Source organism: Ursus maritimus, unplaced genomic scaffold, assembly GCF_017311325.1.
Source record: "Ursus maritimus isolate PB19 unplaced genomic scaffold, ASM1731132v1 scaffold_10, whole genome shotgun sequence".
In the NCBI taxonomy this organism is placed as follows: domain Eukaryota; kingdom Metazoa; phylum Chordata; class Mammalia; order Carnivora; family Ursidae; genus Ursus; species Ursus maritimus.
In genome coordinates, this window is record NW_024423344.1 from 1,451,403 (window position 1) to 1,475,143 (window position 23,741).

At 34.8% G+C, this 23,741-nt stretch overlaps 1 protein-coding gene across 1 annotated transcript in view; it reads right to left on the bottom strand.

The window, feature by feature from the left end:
• Positions 1 to 21,047: 21,047 nt before the first annotated feature.
• PSPC1 (paraspeckle component 1) overlaps positions 21,048 to 23,741 on the bottom strand; it is a 71,529-nt gene continuing 68,835 nt past the window's right edge. Inside the window, exon 9 of the mRNA XM_008692106.2 lies at positions 21,048 to 21,906. Coding sequence (XP_008690328.2) covers positions 21,721 to 21,906 — 186 coding nt within the window. The 3' untranslated portion in view covers positions 21,048 to 21,720. The remainder of the gene's footprint in view (positions 21,907 to 23,741) is intronic.

Below are 23,741 nucleotides of genomic sequence, written 5' to 3' on the forward strand. Positions count from 1 at the left end.
TGTGGTAGGATCAGCAATGGCTTGTGACTGAAAGATAGCACTGAAAATTTTCAAACTTAATTTCGTCCCCAAATTCCTACAAAGGCATTTCAATCAGAAAAAGAATGAATGAATGAATGAATGAATGAATGAATGAATGAATGAAGCAGCATTATCTTCTTGTGATCACTTAAGATTTCTCAAGCACCCCTCCCCCAAAAGCCAAAGAAAACATATCCTTGATCATTGCCTAATCAGGGTTAAGTTCTTTATGTGCTTTATTTCAAGTAAATTATTGTTATTTAATGTATCAACCATGTTCATATATATATAATGAAAAAGCACTGGAAGTGAATTAGCAAATAACATCCAACAGCTTATTTTTCACCATATATGTAAAACCACACAAAATAACAACTACTGTTACCTACTTTGAAGAGAACAAATAAATCAACTTAATAAGAAAAACACTTCCTGCAGAATCCACTGCACGGTGAAAGGGGAACCCTCCTACGCTGCTGCTGGGGAATGCAAGCTGCTGCAGCCTCTCTGGAAAACAGTACGGATTTTCCTTAAAAAGTTGAAAATAGAGTTACCCTATGACCGGGCAATTGCACTAGTGGGTATTTACCCAAAGACACAAATGTAGTGATCTGAAAGGCCACCTGCACCCCAATGTTTATAGCAGCAATGTTCACAATAGCCAAACTATGGAGAGATCCCAGATGTCCATTGACAGATGAATGGAGAAACATGTGGTATATATATATACAGTGGAATATTACTCAGCCATCAAAAAAATGAAATCCTGCCATTTGCAACGACGCGGATGGAACTAGAGGGTATTACGCTACGCGAAATAAGTCAATCAGCGAAAGATAATAATCAAATAATCTCACTGGTAAGTGGAATTTAAGAAACAAGGCAGAGTATCATAGGGGAAGAGATGAAAAATGAAACAAGACGAAACCAGAGAGGGAGACAAACCATAAGTCACTCTTTAATCTTAGGAAACAAACTGAGGGTTACTGGAGCGAAGGGGGTGGGAGGATGGGGTGGCTGGGTGATGGACACCGGGGAAGGTATGTGTTGTGGTGAGCTCTGGGTGTTGTGTAAGACTGATGAATCACAGACCTGTAGCCCTGAAACAAATAATACATTATATATTAATTTTAAAAATTAAAAAAATACATAGAAAAAAAACTAAAAAAAAATATAATCCACCGCATGTTAATATAATGTTAATTATATAATTATAAAATACCAAATGTTACACTGGGGAGAAATTAAACATCATGCAAGTATAATCTGCACTGTTATCTGTTATCTATTTAAATTTATTTAAATACAGGGTAGAAACAGGTGTTAAACTAAATCAGTGATGAAAATACTTTGTCCTGGACACAAGATGCCAACACACGTTCTAAAAAAGGGATTGATAAGTTTAAAAACAGGCGAGTTAAAAATTTTGGTTGCTGGGGGCGGCTCAGTGGGTTAAGCCTCTGACTCTTGGTTTCAGCTCAGGTCATGATCTCAAAGTCCCGGGATTGAACCCTGTGTCAGGATCAGCGCAGCAGAGTCTGCTGGAGATTCTCTCCCTCTCCCTCTGCCCCTCCCCCAACTCGCACACATTCTAAATAATGAATAAATAAATAAAATCTTTTTAAAAATTTGGTCACATTTTTTAAATGTGCAAAATTTCCTGTTTGATTACTACTGGGTTTGAGAAATTAGGCTGTAGAAACAACAGAAAACACAAAAACAAGGCATTAAAAAAACGTCATAAATTTCACTTCTCAAACATTTTGTGCCTCTGCATCATTTGTAAATGCAACATACTCCAATCAGCAAAAGCTCCAGATGCACTGCACTGAATCTCATCAGAGCAAGAGGACTTCATGCCTTCCCTTGGCAAGGAGTCACCGGATCTGAGTGGTGAACCTCAGAATTCCCTGCAGTCCCTTTTTTAAAAAATTTTTAGAGAGAGAGAGCAGGAGCAGTAGGGAGAGGCAGAGAGAGAGGGAGAAGCAGACTCCCCACCAAACAGGGAGCCGGACGCAGGGTTGGATCACGGGACCCTGAGATCATGACCTGAGCGGAAGACAGATGCTTAACCGACTGAGCGACCCAGGTGCCCCCTGCAGTCCCTTTTTAAAACCGTTTATGCTACTTATGAACTATTACCCATTTTCAGTCACCATCAGGGTTTGTTAAACATTCCCAGTAATTTTGAATTCATTACATTCAATTTTGGAGAAAAAACTGTGTGGTATAAAATCTCCTTTGTGTTCTGCTAATAACTTCCAGTATGATCTTGGAAAAACAGCCTGTTCACTGATTCAACAAACGGCAGTAAGCACCTGTACGAGAATCCTTTTGCCTTAGGGAATTCATAATACTATCCCTCAATAAGTCAGAGGGCCAAGAACTGTCTATTAGGTAAGAATCATTTAATTCTAACAGAAATTTTAACTGAAAATGTTCACATACTAATAACCACCACTATTGTAGCAGAACACAAAAGAATACGCAGGCTTTTAAACAGACTTACCAGTAAAAAGTCTGGAAAGGAAGGTACAAATACAGGGGCATAATCCAACTAAGAAAAAAAAAAAGTTGAGGGGTGCCTGGGTGGCGCAGTCGTTAAGCGTCTGCCTTCGGCTCAGGGCATGATCCCGGCGTTCTGGGATAGAGCCCCACATCAGGCTCCTCTGCTATGAGCCTGCTTCTTCCTCTCCCACTCCCCCTGCTTGTGTTCCCTCTCTCGCTGGCTATCCTCTCTGTTAAATAAATAAAATCTTAAAAAAAAAAAAAAAGTTGAAATAAATATGGAGTTTTGACCATTGTAAATTGTGTGAGATATTCTACTGAAAAACAAGAAATTTCAAATGTAACAAGGTTAAAAATCAAAGTTTCTCATTTCCCAAGGGTCATTTCCTTCCTTCATTTCAGTGGGCTCTACAGGCAACCTCTCTTTGTAACTTGGAGGGTACACTGTTCCCCAAGCTTTCATCAACATATGTAGACATATTTTATGACCATTAATGCTACATTCATTTATTCTCTCTCCCTCTTTTGCTCTCTCTACTCTTCCTTATCTCTTTATATTATCAATAATCTCTGAAGACCAAGCCACCATTACCTTTCACCTCTCCTTACTAGTCTAATTGGCCTGCCTTTTATTCTGGCTCGCTTTCAGTCAAGTCTCCATGAGTAGCTAAAATTCTTTTCTAATACATAAACTAGATGTCACTACCTGGCCCAAGCCTTCATGATGATTTCTCATCAAGAAAAAAATCTCAACTATTTACTATGGCATATACTGCTCTACATCTTGCATCCTCAGTACTGCACTCAAGAGAGAGAAAATTAGTTGAAGGTGGGAGCAGGGGAAAGCAAAAATCTCTTTTAATGTATAAAAGCATAGAAATAACAGATATAGTATACATAAACAGCTAAGTTAAAATTTCATGAAAGGGGTTCAAAAAAATTTGATGGGGGTCACGGGGAGGAGTCAATTAAGAAAAAGAAAGGGTTAAGAAAGACCCTTGGCTTGTTCACTTAATTCCAGCTGCAAAAGACATTTTCCTATTCCAGGCTATAAACGATAAACCCCTCAGCTTGAACTGGTTCACCTTCAACACCTCCAATGTTGCAAGTCCCCTCCTTCCGATTATTCAGGTATCAATTAGCTCAAGTGTCTCCTAGAGAAGCCTCCCCTGACCATCCTAGCTAAAATGGACACATCCGTTTCCCCAGCCCAACTGTACCCCGGTGTTTATTAGAAGAGTCAGTAAGAATAGTCCCTAGTACTGCTACAGTATGTGCTCAATAAATGTTTCCTAAGAAGTCTAATAACTACAGTATGTGGTGGAACAAAACTGTATTTATTCTCCAGTCATACCTTGGAGAGTTGATACTTCACAATCATGAATACTAAAGAATATAGGTGAAATAAATGACTTCTGACGAAGGAGTTTCGGTTCTGCTAACAGCAGACTGCTCATTCAAGTCCTTGGGCAAACAATGTATACATTATTGCTTAAAGTTACTATCTGAAGATATAATTTTTTTAATTAAAAAAATCATATCACTTTGCTAGAGTCTTCAAACTTACATAATAATTCGCTGAATAAAAACCACGATTCCTTGGGAATGCATACAAGTGTCTTTTAATTTTTTTACTAATTCTAAGTAGAGCTAATCTAAAATATAGCTTAGAGCCTCCATCCTTTTTGGTTTGTTAGAATGAAGTATCTACCTCCCTCCAGTACTTCCAAATAATATAAGATTTGAAATTCAAAGTGATAATGTAATATGAACTCCAAAGATGGGAATTCTTCTAGAAAAGTTTATAGTTCTTCCTATTCTTGCTATTTAAGAAATGAAATCCAAGTTAGCTTTTTGGGCACAGCAAAGTTAATGTCCATTCCCATCACTGGAGAACTGTAAAAATTTTTTAAATGAAAAATTTCTGAATTTGAGTCTAATGCCCTCCTTCTCTATCACAAAAAAACTAAGCCATTATTAAATTCAGTGTAATACCTCTCATAAAGCAAACTGTTAATGTTCACCATGTCATTCAAAACATCTAACATACTGGGGCACTTCGGTAGCTCATCCGACTCGGTTCTGGCTCGGGTCATGATCTCAGGGTTGTGAGATCGAGCCCCATATTGGGCTCTATGCTCAGCAAGGTATTGCTTGAGATTCTCTCTCTCCTGCCCCTACTTCCCCACCCCCCGCTCTTTTGCTCTCCCTCTAAAATAAATAAATATTTCTAAAAAATCTAACCTATCGATAACTCTCTCGAAGACAATACAGTTTATTTAATTAAACAACTACTTAATGTAATCTAATATTTAAAGCACAAGACTTTAGGTGTCTAATTCCCAGAATTCTTATTAGCCAGCTTTAGACTTCAAAGCTCTTCCAAGTGCGATGACATAATTTCTATTCTAAAACGTCTATTAACCTGCAACAATCCCATCAGTTTTTCTTAATCTCTGATCTTTATTGACTTCGTGCATTTGGCTGGGGACTGCAGGGAATAAAGTTAAATTCTGATTGTCTTCAGTTAGGATAGGGAACATCTAAAAAAAACCTTTAAAAATATACATACCCAGTGACCAAGCAATCTACCTGGTATAAATTTCATACTATATATACACTCAAACACATGCTTCATAATACATGCCCAAAGACAGTTTAGAGCACATAATGGGGGTGGGGTTGGGGGGGTAGAGGAAACTTCAATTAATCACTGACAAAAAAGATCTGGAACATACCTAACAATGACCTAGCAACAGGTGTAAAAATAAGGTGTCTCTCTCTCTCTCTCTCTCTCTCTCTCATATGCACTTATTTGGAAATAGTGAGGAATATTGTGCGGAAATAAGTAAATGGCAAGTGTGTACAGTATCCTTGCATATGTATTAAGAATGTATACAAATATGTCTGTGAGTGCACAGAAACTTCTGGAAGGATACACAAGAAATTAGTAACAATGAATACACCAGGACAGAGAAGCTGGGTGACTGGTAGACACAGTATGGAAAAATTTACTTTCACTACATAGCACATTTCCATGTTTGCATACCAGATGCATATTAATATTCAAATAATTCAAAAATATACTGAATAGTTTATGTATCAATATACTTGAAGGCTAGTTGATTTTTATTAGGTGTTAATACTTTAAAGTACAATAGTGTGCTAAGGATTATTTCTGGATCTCAAACAAGTATTTGAATGATGGCTATAATATAGGGCTTACTTAGGTAATTCAAACTTAAGTTTGAAGAGTGAGACAATAGGTTTCCACATTTCCCTGTGCTGACCACTGACCAAGTATGAATGAATCGAATCATCTTTAGTAAATGTCCATTTCTTTAACAGGTTTGTTTCTCTAACTAATGCACACAACTGCAGTATTTATGATTTAATTTATTCCACTATGAGACTCAGTTCACCAAGCCCTTCAAAATCTACCTAAACAGCTCTATCTACACATAGATGGTTAGAAGACATCGTAACCCCCTAACCTATATAAATTTTGCACTGGTGAACTATTTGTCTCATACTTTCATTTATCAATTATTGCTGACTTTGTTGACGACAAAATTCTCAAGTCAAGACCTTTTCCTAAGCATCACAACTTTTCATGCTGAAAATACTAGATGTCACAAGAACCTGAAGCCTTCCATCCTGACCTACTGCTCTATTCTTCAGAAGTTGGCAGCACCAAAATCATTGCCATTTGGTTAAAAACTAGTCATCCTTGCTTTCTTCCACATAACGGCCAATTAACCACCAAGCCCTGACCATTTCACAATTAATTAGGGTCTTGACTTATATTCTTTACTACCAATCCAAATACCATATAAAAACTGGTTTCCTTGCCTGCAGTCTGAGTTACTAAAAAAGCACCCTTCCCACAATGTAGTTAACTTTACTAAAATACAAACCTGATCACCATCATTCTCCGGCCAAAAAACTTCCAATGTATCTTACCCATGAAATAAGATTGGACTCGTTTTCTACTCTCATTTTGGATTACTACCAGCTTCATGCACATTTATCAGCTCCCAGTCTTTGTTCATAATGGGTGTTCTTTGATTGCACCTGCTCCCAAAAACAAGCTGTAGCTCATCCTGAAGATGATACTTAGGCACTTCTACCTTCCCAAATCCTCGGACACACTCATTAAGATAAATAATTCTCCCCCTTTCGTTCTGAATGGTCCTTTAAATCTCCCACGCCTAAGCAAGAACATTCTCCTCATCCTTCCCAATTAGTTTTTCTCCTACTCATTTCTCTCCTCCAAACTCTCTGTAACACTTAATTTTGGAAAACAGATCTCATAGGTAGTTAGGGAAGTCACCCAAGTATACCAAGCACCGCCACTGAGCTGAACACACAGCAGGCAATTTTTTTTTTTAAACGGGTAATGGAATATGTGATAACCCTACTGCATATGATGCTCCAAGTCAATCACTACAAAATGCATTTTTATTGATAACAAGATTCCAAGACTTATTTTATATTCATGTTGCTTCCTTGAATTTTTCCTTTCTTCTGCCTTAGTCATGTACAAGTCATGTAAATGTAATCTAAGTCTCAAATTATTCAAAGGTGCTGCCCCTACTGATGTTTACCATCCTCTTTTCCCTTAGGTCTTTTCTTCATCACTGTATCATAATTATTGTACTGTATTCCAACCTCTGCCACTAGGGTTGGAATTGCTCAACAACAGGAACACCTTGTATCTACCACGCACTGGCTGCCTTAAGTCTTAAATGTAGCAAATACTTAATGAATGGAACTGATGTTCCATGTCAAGAGTACCTACTATAGAATTAGTGATTCATGACCTATGACCACTTCTATTTTATACTAACCTAGGCTCCTTCCAAATATAACAATGATATAATTCTTAACAATTCATTCATAGGCCTTACCCATTTTTGAAAAACCATTTATTTTATTGACCAAATACATGTTAGCATATATTCAATTATAACAACAATGCATACATTAAATTAGCATTTTAATACCTATGTTTAATGATGTGATAAAATTCTAGAAAACAAAAAACTCATCGTACTACTAGCACCCATGCTATTGTGTGTGCATATATTCAAGCACTATCCAAAAGAAAATAACTATTAAAGAACAAACAAGAAAGGAATAGTTGCTTGCCAAATTCTCAAGTGTTCATTTAATGATGATCCAGCCAAGAGCACATACAATCCAGAAGAGCATGGAGGCTCTTTCAGGTACAGTTTTGCTGCAGCTGTTCTAGACAGCAACATAGCAACAGCTCAGATTGGAGCAGAAAAAAGTGAGCCTCCAGGAAGAATCCTGGGATGAGGAGGGGAGCTAACGATAGGATGATGTGCATGGGAAATTAATGAAACGGTAAAGACACTGAGTGCTGGGGGAAAAAAATTATGAAAAACTTAAATTAGTTCAAACAGCAATTACTGGTCTAAAAACCTATTCTCTTTCCACACTATTGAGTAGAAAGAAAATTTAACTATGGTTCAAGTAAATATTAAAATACACTTAAGGGCACCTGGGTGGCTCAGTCAGTTAAGAATCTGACTCTTGATCTCAGCTCAGGTCCTGATCTCAGGGTTGTGAATTCATGCCTGGGACTGGGCCTCTTTTTAAAAAACAAAAACCAAAAACCATACACACACACTCATATTTCATATAGTACATATTAGCTATACCGAAAAAATTACATTCGAACTTTGGCCAACCTGAGTTGACTCAATTTAATTGTCCTCCTTGTAGATGTTAGATGACATGTACCACTGTAACATGTTGATTATTAACTGAAGTTGTACCATAATGTAAATTGGAAAATTTTTAAATCATTCCCAAATACTGCACTTACACATTTGTCTCCCAACTCTTCAACAGCTCTGAAGTCGAGGAGGAAAGAAATGGTAAAACAGAAAATTGTTTTGTTTAGGTCCCCAGACTCAGTGGCATTCCCTTTCTTCCTAATTTATATTAATTTGCATTTACTATAAAATACATGAAAGATAAAAACCAAAATGCAGTAACTCAGTAATGTCCACTATTTAAGAAAAACGTTAATCTTCTTAGAAATATTCCAAATCATTGTTCTAAAGGCAATTCAGAAAAGCAAATAATGCCTCTTTGATAGATAATTTTTAAAATCCCTATAATCCATCAAAATGAACAGTAATGTGTTAACTCAAAGACCATGATTAAGGAATGGAAGAGAATTGGTAGCCTTTGAGAACCCCTTTAGAGTACTGGAATAATTACCCACTCTTAAACAGAAATTGTTAATGAAAGACCACGTGAGATAAAGTTTCTTCAAACTTATATTATATGCCTTTTCTCTCCCAATATTTGTACAGAATAGTTTTCCAAGCTTTTTGATACAATACCCGAGTTATGTATCAAAGCCGCTGAGAGGACTAGGTGTTCCCTTCATAACATCCAAGTTTTACTGAATGATTTCTCCTGGAAATCTTAACCACTCCGTCATTTGAAAGTTCAATTATTAGAGAATTACCATAATCAGACCTTCAGTGTCTGTAGAAGTGTATCTGATGGTCATATATAAGGAGTGTATACGGATAATCACAGCAACAATAAGCTGAAGTTGCTGCACTTTAACAGGAGACGCTTCTGAGTATTTCCCGAGGAGTTGCTCTTTGCAGCCAACCTGTCCTACTTTTCCTGCTTCTAATCTTCTCTTCAATGTATACCAATCATTAGAAAAGGTGCAAGAGAAAAACAAGTATGTAAACTTAAAATCAATAGCCTTCATTTTACACTCAATTAGAAAAACAGATGTTCACTTTCCAGAAATAGAAATTGGATTTGGACACTTGAGGAGGCTTTTCATTTTAAGAGGGGGAGAGGGAGAGAGTGAGGGAGAGAATCTTAAGCAGGTTCCATACACAGCGCAGAGCCTGACACAGGCTTGATCTCACAACCCTGACATTATGACCTGAGTGAAAATCAAGAATTGATCAAGAGTTGGACACTTAACTGAGCCACCCAGGTGCCCCTGACACTTCAGGAAGGCTTCTAGATTTCCTTCCAATTCCTCTGGTCTCCTTAATGCTTAGGGTTCCACCAACACCAAAACATCACTATATTTCAGACACCCAATACACAAAACATACACTTGTGAGTTTTTAATTTAAAAAAAATTTAAGAACCCTTGTTGTTCCAACTGTTAAAAATTTGCCGTCCTCTATGCCACCAACCTCATCAACTCTCCAGCCTCTGAGTATGGTGTGACTTCCATCTATCCGCCCATCTATTTCAAATTACTCCCTTCACACTTCCTCTCTCCCTCCCTCACTTGCTCCCAGTACTTTCTTTTTAGATATATTTCTATATAGACATATGTAAGGGCACATAATCTACTAAATTCTATTAAAAACTGGACTATTCCACATTCTCTACTGGCTCTTCTTGCTCTGATGCCCAATACAATGATGAAATTGTCTAAGAATTTATCATTTCTTCCCATGATTTCTCTTGCCACCCACTGGACTTTTTAAGCTTAAACAAGGTGAAGACCAATTTTATTTTCTTCACTATTACATGCAAAAGCTGAGACAAAAATCTTCAATAACTATTTAGGGAATGAATAAGCAATCTGGGATTCTCATACACACACTTTAATTGGTACTGAAAATTGCATTTAAATCTATGCCATTACTCCCTGATTTTCTTCTGGATTTTCCCTCAGACTGGTTCAAGAAATATTGAGTGCCAAATATTGTGCTATGATACAGGAACACTGATAAAAGATGAATAAAATGTAGGCACAACAAGCAAACAAGTAAATATGATATACTGACAAAGTGACAGGAATGAAAATTCTACTGGGGAAAGACTCTTAAGAAACCTACAAAAGTATCTGGGGAGACAGAGGAACAATTTTAGTGGTTAGTGCACAGGGGGTGGAAAGTAGATGAGGTTGGAAAGGTAGACTAAGAACAGATCATATAAAGCCCTGTGACCTAGACATGCCTGGCTGGCTCAGCTGGTAGAGTGTGCAACTCTTGATCTTGGGGCTAGGGGTTTGAACCCCGTGTTGGGTATAGAGATTACTTAAAAAATAAAATAATATCCTAAAAAAAAACCCTGTGGCCTACAATATAGTTTTTGTTTGTTTTAGTATTTTTGAGAGAGCGACCGAGCATGAATGGGGCTCGAGCCCATGACTCTGAAATCACAATCTGAACCGAAAACAAGAGTCTGACGGCACAACCGACTGAGCCACCCAGGTGCCAGGTTTTAGTTCAAATGGAAAGCTACTGCATCTGAAAAAGACCTACAATGATCTAATTCACATTTTTAAAAGGATGCTAGATATTATGTGGAAACTAAATTATAAGAGCAAAAGTAAAAGCAGGACAAGTTAGGAGGGTACTACAGTCATCTTCAGTAACAAATGACAGTGCCTTGAGAACATATTTACCAGTAGAGTTTTAAAAACCCAACAATCCACCATAGGTACTCAAAACCGAAATATTAAAAAATCCAATACCTTCCTCTCCCTCAAGCAGCTACATACCCCACCCCCGATCCTGAACACACTTACCTTCTGTGTTTCAGTTAATGGTTATCACCACCATCACCCCATCATTCAGACTAGAAAACTCCTAGATCACTTTTCATCTCCCCCTTTCCCACCAATACACTAGGTCTGTTAAATTCACTCTACTTCTGAATTACTGTCTGGAATCGACAATCATGGACACTAAAGAGCCTTTCAAATATGGGGGAGGGTGTAGGGGAGTGAACCAATCTATGTGGTCTCTGCTTTCTGATCCATTTAATTCTTGTCCTGACACCCAGCCACCTAAAAGGCAAAGATCAAAACTCCTCAACTTAGATCAATCAGTTTTATCTAAATATTACTTCTTCCCTTCTCTACTCTTACCTCCTCCCCTAGACAGCTCCTTATTAACTGCTCGGGATCTCTGTTCACTTATTAGCCCTTCTGACCACACCATTCCATCATCCCACAATCCTCCCCCTCATCCTCTACCTCCAAAAAACCTACAGCTGGCAAGTACTTACTCACCTTTATGACCTGCTCAAAAGTTATCATCTTAGTTAATTCTTTCCAGTCTTCCCAATGTAAGTGAATACTTGCTTCTAGGTTTTCAGAACATTTCCTATTCCCTTCCTTACTACCAACTGGTCTTACACTTTGCTTCCGTAAAACCATTAAACTCTAAATCCCAAGAGGGCAAAGACCGTATTTTATTCATTGTATACTCTCATGTCAACAACCATGCGTTGCCCTCAGCTGGTGTCATTCATTCACTAAACACACATTTAATGAGGATGTAATATAAAATGAGGATAAATCAGTAAATGATAAGATGCTTACTCTGCTAGGGTTGACATCCCGGATAAAATGAAGTAAAATAAATGAACACAAAAAGTTCACACAAAGATTTTAAGAGAAATCTTCCATGACAATAAAAATTTTTGGACTTAAAATTTTATGGAGTATCAAGTAGATAATAAACACAAAACAAGGTAACAAAAGTGAAAGGAGTAAATGTAAACTTAATATGTACAATTTATTTCCTAAAAACTGGTATTCAAATTTCTTTCTTGTACTTCTGCACACACCAAGCAATTATACTACCAGGAAATCAATCTCACTAACACCTAATGGTGAATATATAAACTCTAAAGTTCAACCTCAAATTACTCATTTTTTAAAAGATAAAAATAAATGAACTGCATAATTACACCATGTAATGAGATTCTGGGATTACATCCATGTAAGAAAAAAAAAATTGACCAAGTTACTTCTGGATAGAAGAAAAATAATGCAATGAAAGAAATTTTAAATTTCTAAGAAGTACATTAAAGAGAAAAAAGCAACAGATGAAATTAGCTAAGTAGTGCATTTTATTTAACCCAATATATTAAAAATGTATCATTTCAACATATAGCCATATTAAAAATTGGGATAGTTTACATTCTTTTCTTCATACCAAATCTTTCCAATTCTGTACTTTACACATCTAATTCAACTGGTAAATGTTTATATTTATTTAGATTTCATTATATTTAAGATGCAAAATGAGACTTGCATACCGAAGTTGTTCCAAATATGCTAAACACTGTACTGATAAATTGAATTTAACTACAATAAAATTACAAATCTTAGCTTCACTAGTCCCATTCCAAAGATTCAACAGACCACATATTCACCACACTGAACAGCACAGCTCCAACAGAAGACTTACGACATCCACTTCATCTATCACAATGTTGTCTTTTATCAGCACAGACTAAAATAAACAATGTTGTCCCTTGTCTCCTGAGACAGGGATTTTCTAGTCCTCTTTTCTAAAATAGAAGCTGTCATTTTCTCTACCCTTATGACCTCATAAATTATTTCTATGCTATTTGTGCTTCTTGGTCTAGAACACTAGTGCCATGGGAGCTGAGGACTGTTCTACAGCTATTATCTGCAGTCCAAACTGCAAGAAACTGTCAATACAGCTACTGTAGAAAACCAGTATTGGAACGTTTTAAATGCTAAATTATTTAACATGTATATCATACTTATGTGATCTATAAAAAAGAATGACTAGAAATTGCTTGTGACAGGTAGTCTTCTTCCGTATGGTATAAGTAGCTGCAAAATAACTCAAATTTTGAGATCTATAATTTCAGTCAACCTAGGGAATATTTCATCCGTTCACAGGTCTAAAGGATCATATTATGAACCTAACTATACCTTAGTTTACCTCAGCTCTGACACTGTAGCACAAATACTGGGAAATAAACTAAACTTATTCCTCCTAAAAATATAAGCATATAATATAGCAAGGCAGAAATTAACAATCTGAATACTTTTCTATATTACAGTTCCTACCCCCCTAAATTTGGAGCATGTCATTTTCCAAAACCTTCTGCTCTCCTCTTAATATTTTAAAAGATTTAATGGCTCCAGGTCAAAGTCAATGTACCATAATATAAAGAAGACAAAAAAAATAAGGTTTTCTGAAATGTCCTAATTAATCATCATGTGTATTTCTAATAGTAGCAAGAGACCCAAGTACAAATCTAAAGTTTTTATGCCTGTCTAGTAGGAAAATTGGGGCTGTTAAATATGGGGTCAGTAGTGCAAGGAGTGCAGAGGTCCTCCTTATCTGTGGTTTTGCTTTCCACAGTTTCAGTTACCCACAGTCTGGAAAAAGACGACACTCTTCAGACCTATGGTCAGGTCACTAGTAGCTTAATGCTACATTACAATGTCTATGACATTCACCTCACTTCATCTCATCACAAAGGCATTTTATCATCTCACACCGTCACGGCGTTGAGTACAGTACAACACTCTGAGACAGAGGCCATGTTCACATAACTTTTATTTACAGTATAATGTTATAATTGCTGTATTTTTCATTAGTCATTATTGTTAATCTCCTACTATGTGCCTAATTTATAAATTATCACAGACATGCATGTAATTAGGGAAAAAAGTAGATACAGGGTTTGGTACTATCTGTGCTTTTCCACTGGGGGTCTTGGAAGATTTCCTCCTCAGATAAGGGGACACTATTGTATCTGGAAACCATAATATGAATCAGAAAACTTCAGGATAGTTTCCTTTCTCAAATTTTATCCTTTTTTTCTGCATTTGTGTACCTAAAAATAAAGTTAAGCACTGACTTTTATAGAAATATAATTCACTGTAATGTCCAAGTACTGCCACAGGGGTTAACCGTTTCTTGATTGAAGAAAACTAGTAATAAATAACTGAACAGAAAAAACAAATGTATTCATGTAATTTTTTTTTTTAACAGATGAAACGAAGTTTTACTCTCATTAGACTGCATGAGAATTCCTCAGTTGGAAAATAGGTTAATAAGCCACTTAGGGAAGAAACCTAGTTAAAAAAAAAAAAAGAGGGAAAGGTAGGTTGGTGCAAAGTGAAAAGACAGAAGGATAGATGAGTTGACTTCCTTCATGACAGATACGTAACCTCGCAGAGTCAAACCCATTTCTAGTTCACAAAAATCACAAAATGCTTGGTCAGTGGGGATTTCCTGGTAAAACTGAGAGGACACTATGCTACAGCAATCTTTGGGAAGCAAAAACGTGAGGCACCCAGGTGACATCTAAATCACAAACAAGTCTCCTTGTTTCCTACACACAGATATTCTTAGCAGACGTACACAGGTTCTAGAAACTACTTGCTGAGATATTTAGAAGGCTATTAACCAGGTGATTGTTTCTTTGCACTAATGTAGTCAAATATTTCTGAAAGGAACTATAATCAATATCACAAACTATGTGCTCTCATTATTGACCAATTTAATTGTTTTGAGGTACTGCATAATTCTGAATAGACATTGAATAATACATATATGTAGCATAAATCTTTGTAAAGTCTCATAAGCCAGGCTATAACTTTTACCATAAAATTACTTAACAATTTCCACTTATTGAACTCGGTGGCATTACCTTCTAAAATGACTAATGAAAATTGAAGCTGCAAACCAAGAGAAAATTACTTTTAATAAATACACTCATTGTCTTAGAAAATGCTTTTATCAAATCTGTAACTTCAATCTAGAAAAGTAAAAGACCAGTTCACAAAAGAGAAAGGTTGAGCCATCATTTTAATCCATCTAAATAGTGTCATTATATTCATATTTACCAAGATGGTAAGCAAAGACCAAGACAGTTTTATAAAACCTTCACCTGTCAGGCATAAGCATCTTCAAGATTTTTTTTTTTTTTTTTTTTATTAAATAACCACAACACCCAACATGGGGCTCAAACTCATGACCCCAGCAAGGTCAAGCAACAGTCCTATGGCTGGCCAGGTGCCCCAAGCATCTTCAAATATACTGATACAAAAACATTATTACACTGTTTCATTTCTCATACTGGTATAGGTAGTTGAAAATCAGGTAAGTGAAAAACCTCTACAAAATTTTCAAATTGTATTTTTCTATATTCCTTCTTCACTTGAATTCACTAGGCTTGTGACACAAAAATGAAATCCTAGTTCAAAAATCTTAGGTATAAAATTTAGCACTCAATAGCCTACTTAAAAATAATGGACTTTTTGCAGTACTTGTCAACTGGCAGTAGGTGGAAAAGTTTGGAAGTGTTTTGAATGGTCTCAGTGATTGGTCAGAGATCCTAAATAGCATATAATGTACCAGAAAAATCACCTATGCTACCACCAACACAAATCAACTAACCAAAAAAGTTACTATGATTCTTTTGAGTAATACTTTAGAACAGAGATTCTAAACCCAAACCCAACATTTATCAACAGGGAACTTATTAGAAATGCACATTACTTAGCCCTACCTGAGACCTGCTGAATCAGATATTGTGCAGTAGAGCCCAGAAATGTTTTAATGAGCCCTCTATGTGGCTCTAATGCACACTGACGTGTAAAAATTACCAATTTGGAAGGATATTCACATGGCTGCTGGTCTTTAATGTAGAGCAGGGATTTTGTTTTTCCACTGTTCTATCTCAGCCTTAGGAAAGGGTACAGCAAACAATAGGACCCCTCAAAACATATTGATAAAATAAATACATGGATATAGTGCAATTCTGAATGACATGGCTCCCCCATAAATTCTATGACTGCGAAGGTATCATTTTGTAAACAATTACTCTGATTTTTATGTTCACTTTGCTAAACTGCTGATTCCTAATGCTTAAAATATGCTAACCAGGCCATGAACATGTAAACCAATTCTAACCAATTCTAAGAATTAGCATTATAGACTAAGTAACCATTGAGAAAGTTACTACTGCCTCCAACACTTTTAAAAAGGTCAGAAATTAAAAGAGAATCACTATGTGAGAGATTGTTTACTTTTTCTCATTACATAAAAACACCAAGCAACATTTGTAAATCTGAGCAATGTGTCACATTTGATACTGACTTAACATTATCTAATAATCTGAAAACACCTTGAAGAAAAATTAACTACAATTATTCTGGCAAAATGTACAATATAAATAATTTGCAGAAAATAAACTGTCCAAGCAAGCATAGAAAAATAAAAATGTAAGTAACTCAGAGGCAAACTTGGCAAAGTTAATAGTGATAGGATTTTATTTACATAGTTCTTCTAAATCCCAAAACATACCTAAACTCATTCATATTCACAAAAGTCTAGTAGGTTGACATTTTGCACAAAGATGAAACAAGGAAGAATATGTCTTAAGAGATCCAGTCACAGATATAAAACATAATGGATTACTGCGGCTACTCCTTTAAGTTTTGACACTACCTCATATCCATGTATTTCCTACCTTAAATATCTGAAATGATCATTTCAGAGCTAGAAACAAATTTTAGATATAAACAGCAATTCCAAAGTCTTCAACACTACAAACACCATACTTATATAGAGCATTTAAGAAACTTTAGGTCCATTACATTACTACTCAAGTAAAGTCCACACGTTACTATTGATGCAATGCAGAATCCTTATTTTTAATTAATAAAAACCGTTTCTTATTAATTGACAATTTATTTTTTAAAGATTTCATTCATTTGAGGTAGAGTGAGAGAAAGCGAGCAGGGATGGGGAGGCAGAGGGAGAGAGAGAAGCAGACTCCCCACTGAGCAGAGAGCACGTTGTGGGGCTTGAGCCCAGAAACCTGGGATCATGACCTGAGGTGAAGGCAGATGTTTAACCAACTGAGCCACCCAGGTGCCCCAATTGATACTTAGAAAAAATAAGTTGAAAATTAAAAAATCATGTATTCCTACTAAGTACACTTCTTAATTCTACCTAATCCTACTAATTTAGTCTTTGAGATGGAAGTGCCTTACATGAAATTTGGGTGATTATATTGTATAAAACAGAACTGAAATTTTATGTACACGTATAAGCAGAACACCATCTGTTAAAATCTATTTCTTTAACTCAGAAAGACAACCAGTAATTCTAACTTAAGATTTTTATATAAACACAGTCAACAAAATCTAGTATCTATTGCAGAGGGAAGAATTGGTAAGAGTAACAGTGATTCAAACCATAAAACAACATACCTGAAAAACAATTTTTTTTTAAATGTGTACTACAAACTCTGGCTATTTTATGTTAAGAAATGCAGTGTACTCCATCTAGAAAATATAGGCTTCTCTTATTCAGGAAAACCATACATCATAAAACAAAGTACATTCCACTGATTCCACCAGGTAAATAAAAAAATAATCAAATAGTAAGTTTCAACCAAAAGGAACCCCTGAAGATATTTATAATCCAAACATGGTTTTACAGAAAAAAGCAATATTCCCAAGGTAAGAGCATTCCGGTTGTGCCTTTAGATATTCAGTCTTATAAGAGTCAAAGTTCAACTATTAATACTGTTTATCAGTAATCAAAAAAACAAAATTTCAAGATGTTTTTTCTACTTAGAAGACAGTGCTTCTGACAAATTAAAAAAGGCTAATATAGAATCGATTTTAATCAGATACTATTTAAAATATGTAAGATCAGATATTAAAACAATAATGAAATTCTTCACTACTTCCCCAGAGTGACGTTCTATAAATTACTTGCCCACATTCAACTGGGAAGCTAAGTGTGTTTCATTTTACACAACTGTGGAAAACAATTATGTAAAGTGAGCACACTAAAATTGTTTCCCATTTTTAGAAATTTAGTTCTGAAGGGTGCAGGAAAGGAAATAATGCTCTTGAAAGTATGACACTACTCTTGATTTACTTAATCATCATTTGTTTAGGATGAAATAAACCCACACAGGTCTATTCAACTTAAGTGATGGACTTGCTACTTACTTTGAAGTAGTTCCCACCACTCCCCTCCACCCCGCCACAAATAAGTCCATGTCTACAAATATCTATCGATGAAGTAAGCACAGGAACATATTTACAACTGTTTAATTTAGGAGTTAGATATGTGGGTGTTCACTAACTTTTTTTTGAAAATAGTAAGTCTGACTTTTCAAATCATTAGCACTGTCTTATATTTCAGGAACATATTTTAACATATTATTAGATATTATAACACAACAACACAAAGATTTAAATACCAAAGTACTCCAGAAAATTTCCTCTATTTTTTCAAAATAATGTATCCCTTTTATTTCTGAGAGTCCCATTTGACACTACATTTCAAACCTTTTTTAAACATAAACTTCATTACATTCACAAGACTTTTTTTTTTTCCAATCACACACTTATTTCAATCACACACATGTACCTTTTTCCCATTCAGAATCTAGGTTGTAATTATCAACCAAAACCCCAAATATTAATTAGTGACCATTAATCATTCACACTAATATTTAGTAATTATTATAGACTTTACATATAAACACCAAGTTACTGAAATGTTCAGTATGTTTTTGAATAAAATGTAAAGATGTAATTTCAATTAATATGTGAGAAACAAGATCCAACATTCCATTAATGTCCTTGTTGATAATTTCTATTTCTTATATTCTGGTGAAAACAGGTTATTTTTTCCCTAATATTACTGATACTGTTGGGTTAAAAACAAATATTTAATCTCGTTCAGTGAACTCAGTACTCATTATAAAAAGAAAAATCCAAAAATTCAAGGAATAACAAATTGGGTTTTATGAAATATGGGTGAACCAAAAGTTCTTTAAAAACTAGATCTGTCGAAAAACAAAGCAAAAACAAAAAACAAAAACAAAACAAAAAAACTAGATCTGTCAAGAAGAAAACCAATTTATTTATCTTCAAAACAAACAAAAATGGGGAAATTTTGACAAAATAATTAGGAAAATGAGTGTTCCTTTATTTTATGTACATTAATTACATACTAATAGCTAAAATCATGACACAGAAAAAGAAATATAGTATTGTGATATTATAATTCTGAGATTGTTTCATATTACCTTTTTATGGAAAGAATTATGGTACCATATGACAAACTCACACTTATTTAAAAAAGCTAATACTATTATTTATTTTTATAGCTACTGCTTTTAAGCAAATGACATTCAAATATCTTCCCCAGTATGTATACTAATTCACAAGAAAAAATATTGACTGAACCAGCCACAAAGTTGTTTATACAAAAACACTAAAAACTGAATAACTGGGAGTTCACAGATGCTCCACTTGGCTGTCACTCAGAAGCTGACTGTTCCCAGGGTAAACTTGATAAGTTCTGGAACAAAGATTTTCTTGATGCAGGGAAAAAGCTGTGTAGAACTCTGTTCTTGGAGCCAGAGTTGAGCCGGACACTAGAATGTTCAGGAGATTAGGACATCTCTTTGCGCACTGGCTTTCAAATGTCCTTGAATCAATGTTACAGAATTTCACAGCCTTGGCCAAAGACAGCTTGGTATTAACATCAAAGGATCAAGTTTTTCCCACTCCTAATTCAGCTCTGAAGCAAAATACAATGCTAGCAATTACCTAGGATTATATGAATAAAAATATAGATGATGGGAAAGGTATATTTAGGTGCAACAGATATCATTTAAAAATTATAGTTAATGTTAAAACTCCCTACACTGCAATTAATTAAAATAAATTCCACTCCCTGCCAACTCATACACGTGGAAAATGTGATGAGAACAGTCTTTTTTGACTATTATTTACAGTCTCCAAATCATGTTTTCAAAGATTTGCCAAAAAACAAAAGCCTATTAATACTACAAATTTTAGAAAATTCCATCCATACAGCTGTATCTAAAAAATGTGAAATAGTACACAAGAAAAATGCTAAAAAGAATGCATCTCAATTTTGCTTTACAACTGCTTTCATGCAAGATTTTAAATTAACCAAGTTTATTTCCTTTACAAAGTATGCCTTCCAGCATAAACATATCCCCCCATGCAAAAATGAGTTAAGTTTTACATACTGTTCATTTCAAAACAGAATATTTTTCATAAAAATGCTAAAAGCATGATACAGTAACACACTGAAATGTTATGTGAGAAATAACTATGCTATGATCAATGGCTGATGCATTAGATTTGTGGTTGAATGTAATTTTAAATTAAACATGGCTAACATACAAAATTTTAAATATAGCAAGGACTTTGTTTTAGAATAACAATTATACTGTGATAAAAATCAGTTTCTTTCTAGTACCAAAAATCAAACTTCGAAATACATATTTGACAGTAGAGGGATCTAATCTGATTCCGGTGACCTCAGCCCTGTCCCAAATTAATTCCTCTTTTTTTTTTTTTTAAATCACCACTTGAACTGCATCCCTTGGAAACAAACACAACTAGCCAGTCAGACAAGTTTACTGGAGAGACTTACCAAACTATAGGAAGATATTTACAACACCGCAAAGTTAATCCATCTTTAGTACTTCTATAAACAACATTCTCAAGAAATGCCAAATTTCTTCTAAATCACACCAAATCCTCACTTAACATCCAACCTAACAGTATTGTTTGATTGTAAAAGAAAATTTAAAGGGTAAGATCTAGATAGTGACACCAAATAATAGATAAGATTAAAAATAGACATTATTTTATAAGCAAAAGAGATTTGCCTCCAAACAGTTTTTTTTTCCAAGATTCAAAAGGTTTATTTGAAAAAAATCAGCACAGGACAAAGATATCCTTAATATTCCTTCTCAGAATATTTGAATATTCAGAATCTATATGAAATGTAGACAGCAACTCTGATTTCACAGAAAGAACATCAATGGTTTATACAAATGTAAACCCATTCCCACATCCCTCCCCAATGTACTATTCTATCCACCCCTTACTGACATTAGCTTTCCTTAAGCTTCTACCATCAGTGCTACTTGCAAAAACTAAAAAGCAGAAAATCATTTTCATTTTTAAATGGTTGGGATTAATTAAAGCAACCGAAGTATTACTGTTACAGCAAAGTTCAGTAAAACTATGAGAGAATACTACTAATAACATGTGTAAATTATCCAAGATGATTTCTTTATTGAGGTTAACTACATAGACTTCACAGTTCTATGGCATACTTACAGATAGCTAAAGTCACAAACACATTTTAACATTCACAATGATGAGCATCATCATTACCATTCTAATCTACAAAGCTTATGTATGAATAAAGAAAAATACAAAAACCTCAAGTTTTACAAAAGAAAAACTTTAAGTCTACATACATTAACAATAAAACCATTTCTTCCAGGTAACAAGTAAAAGTGTAAAGGCATACCACTGAGGTTTTTTTCTCTAAATAGCCAGGAATGAAAGAATGTTTAATATCTACGACGCTTATTAGGGCCCTCAAAGTTGCCCCCTTGGCTTCCTCTACCAAAACCACCAGGACCACCACTAACAGGACCTACACCACTCATTGGTGCTTGAGGGGTTTCAGAACCTGTTCTACTCCCCATAGGTGATCCCATCTGAGATGATGGTCCTTGAGGAAATCTATCATTGTGCTATAATACCACATAATAAATATGAAGTCCATTTGGAACACGCCAAATGTAAGTGACAAGAAAAATTGGCAAAATCCCAAGTGGTGGTGTCATGAAGTTCAGCAGAAAGTCCAGCAGAATCAGGATCACACATAAAAGGAAGAAAGGAGCAATTTAATTAGTTACTACGTTAAAAAAAAAAAAAAGCATCTGAAGAGTTACAATTGCTAATGCTATGCCCCAATTTCATGAAAAAAAGAACTGATTTTAAGAAGGAAGCAAGTGCCATTTTAAACCTAATCAGTATTACAACACTGTTCTGATCTCTCTTTTTCTTAAAAGTTTATACTGCATATAACTGTGCTGTGTAATAAAAAATATTTTTTTGAAAATCAAAGCGATAAAACTGGGGAGCAGCATCACATTGAAAAAATAAACATTTAAAAAATTTCAACAGCAATGCTTTTAACAAAGAAAGTACTAGTACAAACACAGAGTTATAATTTCAGTATTAAAACTTTTGAGGTGTTCTTCCAGGAAGACTATTTAATAGAAGAATAGATATAGCTTTTAAAAACCGACAATTTACTAATATGTACTACTAAAAGCACAATTAAATAAATATCTGAATCCGATGCTTTGGAAAACTTTACAATAATGTTAATCTCAAAAGTTGACCAGAACTCCCTAAATGTCACTGTGAAAAAGACCAAGGGTGATATTTTTAAAAAGGTTACAATTTCAGAGGGCTGGGTGGAAAAACGGGCCAGTTAATATTACTTTAAGTTACTACAGATGATTATATGCTACAGTAAAACTTAACCAAAGTAGTCAAAGTTTTTACTTAGCTTTCAGACATTTTACTATAAAATAAATCCTCCAGAGAAGGAAACAAGTACACTAATTATATCATGCGCCATCTGACCATTGTAGATACTATGGCACTGCCTTTTTATCTTTGTACACAAACACTCATTAAAAAAAAAAAAAAAATGTTAGCATGTCCAATTTTTCCAAATTTTTAAAAGACTGCATTTATTAAAGTAAATAAATTTTAAAATGATGAAACACTGTATCCATCAATTCTAAGACACACATTCACTTTTTAACATCTCTGAAATCAGTATGGATTTACAGTAGATGGCAAGTCTGAATTTAATTGGCAGTGCTTTTTCTTTCTTAGCAGCAATGGCGCCTTAACATTTGTTGTGGTAGTTCCAAAACTAAACTGCCTTTTAAATATACAATCAACCAATTTTCCTTTTCTAAATGTTATTTAGAACAACCATTAACAAAAACCAAATGAGAAAATGTTCTGCCAAGAGCCTCATTTAAATAGTGATAGACTTTAAGGAAAATGAGAAAAGTTATCAGTCTTGCTACTGATATTCAAGTAAAATAAAAACTACTGGAAAATTTTGCTTTTAAAATTATTTAACCCACACAAAGATATCTTCACACTGTCAAACCAAGACACAAACTGTATGCTTTTAAATTTTGTAACAAATATAATAATGAATAGTTCTATAAGACTGCAAAATGTAAATTTAAAATACACTTTAAAACTTTAATGTACATTATTTTATAGTTAAATAAGTTCCCTGAAATTAATCGTAAGTGATCTTTTTATTAAAAACATTGACTGAAAACTGTGTTTTCACATATACTGGAGTTTCATTCCCCACCAAAGGCAAGGAGTCCATACAGGAAAGAACACAATCTTAAAATACTTGACCTTTACAGTGAATACTGGTAAGAGGTGGATACACAATAAAAGCAATATAAAAATAACTGTAATTAACATGTATCTGCCATATACTTGAGTACAAAAGCATGCCATGAATGGTGAATGTTAA